General features: G+C 31.9%; 1 protein-coding gene across 1 annotated transcript; it reads left to right on the forward strand.

Annotated features, from left to right (window-relative positions):
• Positions 1 to 2,532: 2,532 nt before the first annotated feature.
• On the forward strand, positions 2,533 to 5,879 carry LOC117116804 (MAM and LDL-receptor class A domain-containing protein 1-like). Its single transcript, XM_033260898.1, has 4 exons — positions 2,533 to 2,675; positions 2,817 to 3,091; positions 3,579 to 3,663; positions 5,815 to 5,879. The coding sequence occupies exons 1-4, from the start codon at positions 2,570 to 2,572 to the stop codon at positions 5,877 to 5,879; spliced, it is 531 nt and encodes a 176-aa protein (XP_033116789.1). The 5' UTR covers positions 2,533 to 2,569.
• Positions 5,880 to 6,515: the final 636 nt, after the last annotated feature.

Here is a 6,515-nt window from a genome sequence, read left to right on the forward strand (position 1 = left end):
TTATAATAATATTAACATACATAATATATTACTAAATGCGAATAATATAATAAACGTACGTAATATAATAATAACATACATAATATAATAATAAATGTAAATAATATAACAATAAACATTATTTAATATAATAATAAATGTAAATAATATAATAATAAACGCATATAATATAATAATAAACATATATAATATAATAATAAACATAAATAATATGATAATAAACGTACATAATATACTAACAGACATAAATAATGTAATAATAAACATATATAATATAATAATAATTTTAAATAATATAATAATAAACGTAAATAATAAAATAATAAACGTAAATAATATAATAATAAACGCAAATAATATAAAATAGTTTTTGTAGGCTTAAGACAGCTGGGGCTTGCCATATTTTCTAGCTACTACGCTTTTACAGGTCAAAAAATAAAACTATTTACTGCTGTATTGACATTTTAATAGAACAGTTATAATACTCCATTACAATACATTGTAAAGTCAGTTACAATTACGACGTGAAACATAGTGGACCATTCTGCTAATCTCTACCCCTAGGATACTGTTGATAAGGTCTCTACAAAAGTGTTTGCAGTACATGATCACTTATTTTAGTGAGTTTATCTAATACAGATTTATCGAATGACATCTATAGACACTACAAATACCAGAAATAATTTGCTTTGTATCTTATAGCAAAATATACAACAGTGTTCGCAAATGATTTATTACTGCAGCTAAGCTTATCCTAGATATTGAAAATTAAATCTGACCTTTAAAGCTAGGCTTCAGAGTAGAATGATATGTGTACAACTGATTATTTTAAACACAAGAAAGGGTGTAACAACAAAACTCGTGAACAGTTAATGATATTTAAAAACTAGAGGAGGAAAAAATGTGTTTACGCCCCCTTTTCCCCCAATTTTAAATATTAACAAAATCTAAATAATATTAATAATGATAATAATAATATTAATAATAATAATAATAATAGTAATAATAATTTTTATTGTTATTATCATTTAAAGTATAATTTTACCGTATTACCGTAGCCAGAAACAATAGCTATTTGATGAATATTTAAATTAAATTAATTAGTCATCATATTGTCTGGGACCTTTTGGCCCTCAAATGCACACCCGAATTTGAATCACCAACACTCCATAATTTCTTCCTTTTACCTCGGTTAAGCTTTCATGAATGTTTAATTCATCAGTTGATTAGTTTTTGAAATATCTGGTCTGGGACGTTTTCCTTTAATTGGTTTACATATGCACACCCTACGCCGGATGGTCACCCCAATTTAATCACCTCATTTTTGGGTCATACCTAACAATCCCTGTAACTGGAATTTAAATCTGTGCAGCTGTTTTTGAGATATTTTGAACACAAGGAACACGCAAGACCTTAAATATTTAAATGACCCTCATGTTTACCCTCGAATTTGGATCGAGACGTACACTTGAAAATTTTTTCCTTGTAACTTGGTTAAACTTTCACGAAAGTTTCATTCATATCAGTTGTTTAAGACAAATTCCTTTAAAATGGTCTTCACATTCACACCCTACTCCAGACTGTCACAAAATTTATAATTTCTTCATTGGGTTTTACCTAACCCACCCTGTCATTTTCAATTATGTCTGTGCAGCCGTTTTTGAAATATTTCGAACACAAGAAATAAAACTGAAACAGCAAAGTGTTACACACACACCCACACACAAACATCACGAAACGAAATACATATGTCTTGGCGGAGATAATAATGATATTAATAACAATATATTATTATAACAATAACAATAATAAATTGGACTTTTAGCTCTCCGAGAATCATAGAAGTAATAACTTCTTTAGAAGTCTCATGACCATTTTTGAGGTGTGAACTAATGAATGAAATCATATGAAACGTTGATCATAATCATCATTGATAATCCCTCAATAACGAGTAAGATGTCCACTTGGTACATTCAGGTTAGGTGAATTCGTTGGTGGCTATGTAGTCCAATTCTTGAAAGGCAGATTCTCTGGTTGACTGGGCATCTGAAATCGGTGATGATTGGTAAAGTGTTGGCAGCCTGTTGACACTCCTTTCTCAAATAGCTTGTTCTTTCGCGGTTGTCCTTTATCTGCTCACAGTTTGCTGCACCAGAGTGAATCACATTTCTACGGTGGTTGATATCCGCCAAACAGCAAAAAATAAATAAAAAAAATTAAAAAAAATTATCAGGGCGTTATAACGTCCTAATACGGCGTTATAACGCCCTAATTATATATATAATTAGAGTTCCCAGTTCTAGTGGGAACATTCTTAAAGAGCAAATGAATAGTGCAGTGTGTGTACAGTAAAATGTAGTAAGATATATATATTTGTGTGTCGTATTTTCTTGTTGCATTTCTACAGTACTGCTGGCTAAACAGCTTTACGGTAAGATGCCCTCAGCGTTTTATCACAGGCTGTAGGTTTAATAATATTATCAGCTAAACTTACTGACCCTATTACAGACAATAGTAACAATTTTTTCTTCTCGAAGATTTTTCGTGTGATTTTGAAGAATCTTTTTGTATGGATCAATCTATTAATGATGATGGTAATTGGATACGGAACAGCGGCCGAACAAATTCATATAGGACAGGACCATCGAAAGACCATACCCTTGGGACACCTCAAGGTGAGTGTTAATATATATATAACAGTAAACAATCACTTCAGAACCTACTATATGAGATCAAACAAAATTTAAAATGTTCAAACCAAATTGATATGTTATTACTACTAGACATTGGTTTGTCTATATTTAATATTTTTCCAGGACACTATGTATACCTTGAAGCCACTCATGGTTTTGGTTGGGATGTAAAATATACTGTTCGAATGCTAACACCAACTATACGTTCATCGAACCAGGTTCGTGACAGGTGCCTGGTATTCTGGTACCATATGTACGGCCAGCACATCGTGAGCCTAAATATTTACCTCTCACCAAATGGAGAAACTACTGAAACAGAAGTCTTTACTAAAACCGGTGGTGGGGTTAACGTGTGGAAAACTGGACACGTCACCATAACTGAGACACTTAATTTTAAGGTTAGGCAAAGATAGTTGGAAAAATGTTGATATAGCGTCATCCTATATTATGCTTTGACACTGACATTGTAAGGATATATTAAGTTTTATGGCTTTATGCGTACATGTAAATACACACTTCCATAGCTACTAAAGTCGTTTGTCGCCGCCACCATTAGAGAGGCCTCGAATTTAAAACGACGACTCAAATAACAACAACTACTACTACTACTACTAATACTATTATACTACTACTACTAATAATAATAATAATAACAACGACAACAGCAACAACAATAATAACAAACAATATATAATAATATTAATAGAATTATTAATAATAAAATTAATAATAATAAATCAATAATGATAATAATAATAATAATATTAATAATTATAATAATAATAACAACAACAATAATAATAATAATAATAATAATAATAATAATAATAATAATAATAAGATTAATAATGTGCATTAAAGCAAATTATTTGTTTTGAAATTTAGATTATATTAGAAGCATCCAGCGCTGGTTATAGAGGAGATATAGCTGTCGACGATATAAGTATATCATTACAAAAATGTGCCATAGGTAGGTAAACCGTGTAGAGCTCGCAAATGTAAAAATCCACCACAAATGTAAAAATCACCACTAGATTTGAACTCGTCACTGAGGACGAGTTAGGTGATCCGCTTGTCGAGTAAAAGAAATCTCTCTGTACTTAAAAAAGTATTAATTATGGAAAAATACAATAGCCATGGCTGTCAAACTGCAGTTAAATATTAAATCTGCTGCCTTCTCTTGGGTCATCAAAGATTTTTAAATAGAAAGAGAAGGAGGGGTCAGAAAAACCTTCCTTTTGACCATGATGACGTCATGAAAGTAAAAAATGAACGAAATATTGCGGAAGGAAATTGTCTCAGCTATAACATACTCAATGTGGGAGTCGGTCGATAAAGGATAAGCGAGATACGGTCAAATCCGTATAAAAATTAAAAATTATTCGTCATTTATAATTTTTAAAAAAAAATTCAGATGGCAATATGATGACGTCACAGTGTACGATCAGCCAAAATGATCTAATTTAATCATATCTAAAACTCATGTGCTTCCAGAATATGCAATAAGAATTTGGGTCACCATTCATCCTATGAAGTTATAACTGATAAATTATAATATATGCATAATTTTGAGCATTTTAGGCTTTTGACGCACGCGTGCGCGTACGTTACGACGTTTGTTGGAAAAATAAATGTACAAGACATTCAACCTTGACCCGAAGTTTTTTTGCCCTCTGATTAATCTAGAAATATCAATTGGTTATGATGATAGATGAGGGGGTCAGCAAAGAACATTTATTTTGATTATCATCAAAATGTAAACGAAGTCACATTTATGAAAGAGAACTTTCACGCTGGAAGACGATCGATCAAGAATAGGCAAGATACGTTCAAATAAGTATTTTTAACAAATGACGTCATAATTTATACAAAAATTCAGTTTCTTTGATTTCAGATGGCAATATGATGACGTCACAATGTCCGATCAACCATTATGATCTATAAAATCTACAACTCGTGTGCTTAAAGAATAAGTAATACAAATTTGAGGTCACCTTTCATCCTAAGAAGCTATAACTGATTGAAAATAGGCATGGTTTTGGAAAATTAGCTTCCGTAGGTGCTACACGTCTAAAAAATGCGCGCATTGCGAAAAATTTGGAAAAGAAAACTGAAATGCTCAAAATGGCTTAAAAAGTGCTCTAATTTAGTCAAAAAGTGATTTTTTCGGCATTTTAAAAAATGTACGCACGCGTACGTGCGCATAATGGCGCGTGCGCCTGAAATTAAAATACATGACATTCAAGTTATGCCCACTGAAATTGATTTTTGAAATGATTGGTTAACATATGATCGATAACGTAAAAACGCAAAATTGCGCGTAAGTGACGTCACGCATGACTGAGCACATTGAAAATGTTTTTGTGACTATTCCAGAACAAGCCAAATATTCATTTCAGCTGCCATGTGCGTAGCTCACGGTAATTTTGAGATATCGTGCGAACAAAAAATGGGGAGAAATGTAGAATGAAAAAAAATATCACTGACGATAACAAGAGGTAACCCGCCGTGAAGCGAATCACCAATAATGTAAAAACATTGCACCCAAACAAACCAAAGGATCTACTGATTATACGCAAATAGGATATGAGTATGGTGACTCCGAAAAATAACAGACATTGTCAAGAATGACTATTCCAAAAAGGTGACAATCTTCACTTTAACAGGAATCGAAATAAATTCTGACCAATCAGAAAAGTGTATGTAGTTATAATAATGTAGGACACAACATGATCTGCTGATAAGCAAAATGATTATTGCAGAACAAAGACTTGGTTGGCACCGTACACTTAGACGAATAATGCAAGCTCTTTAGAGGCTCTGTACCAATACATTTTAAAATAACCTCAAAAGTCATAACACGTAAGCCACAAATGTAAATATAAACACAGATGTAACAAATTTCACCCACAAGTGTACAAATAGGCTCCCAGCGAGAGCGTGTGTCTACTACTTTCACGTAATTTCTTGGCTACTTTTAAGTATCCACGATTCCTGTGTTGGTGATTCACTTGAAGAATTGTACAAGCAACAGATTGTTGACTTTTTAGTTCATTCTACGACAGGTCTTATTTAGCATGACATCATATTTCGTAAACTTACTTTTCATTTTTATCTTTAGCTTATGACCAATCTCACCATTCACCGACCGGATTTACTCTTACATGGTCAATTGCCAGACGATAGCAATGTGTCTACTAACCCAAAAGGAGCAGTAGACACAATAATCCATTTAACAAAAAAAAAACAAAAACATTTGTCTACAAGTGTAAAAAAATCTATTTTTACCTCAAATGCCATAACATGTCAACTGCAAATGTAAATACTCATTGTAAGATAAGTTATTATTAGATGTATGGGTGTGTTTGTGTGCAAGGTTTTCATACGCATTAAATTTCTTAAAATATTGAAGGACCCTAATTACCGGCTTACAATATAAATGGTGTCCGCGTATTTTACTTGCACACAACTATTGTGTCAATCCCCGGCACTATTTTAAAAAAAAAGAACTGAATATGTTTTGTACATACAAATTAGTATGTTCAATACGTTATAATTGCCTTTAATGGCCCCAAACAGGGATGTAAAATAAACGTATTAATTATACGAAATTCAGGTCGGCATTTTAGTATTTTTTTTTTAAATTTTTTTTGGACTACAAGGAACAATATTTTTTATAAGCAAATATGGCTGGAGTACCAAGAATCGTTGTACAACTTGTGTATTTTCTACTTTTTAGGCGTAAACACATTTTTGGTTGTTAACAAAAAAAAATTTCCTTTCCAAAAAAAGTGGTGGTGTGGTGCTGTCTCTTATACACAT

Source organism: Anneissia japonica, unplaced genomic scaffold (genome assembly GCF_011630105.1).
Source record: "Anneissia japonica isolate Jap-2015-1 unplaced genomic scaffold, ASM1163010v1 scaffold287740_len772037_cov194, whole genome shotgun sequence".
NCBI classification, from domain to species: domain Eukaryota; kingdom Metazoa; phylum Echinodermata; class Crinoidea; order Comatulida; family Comatulidae; genus Anneissia; species Anneissia japonica.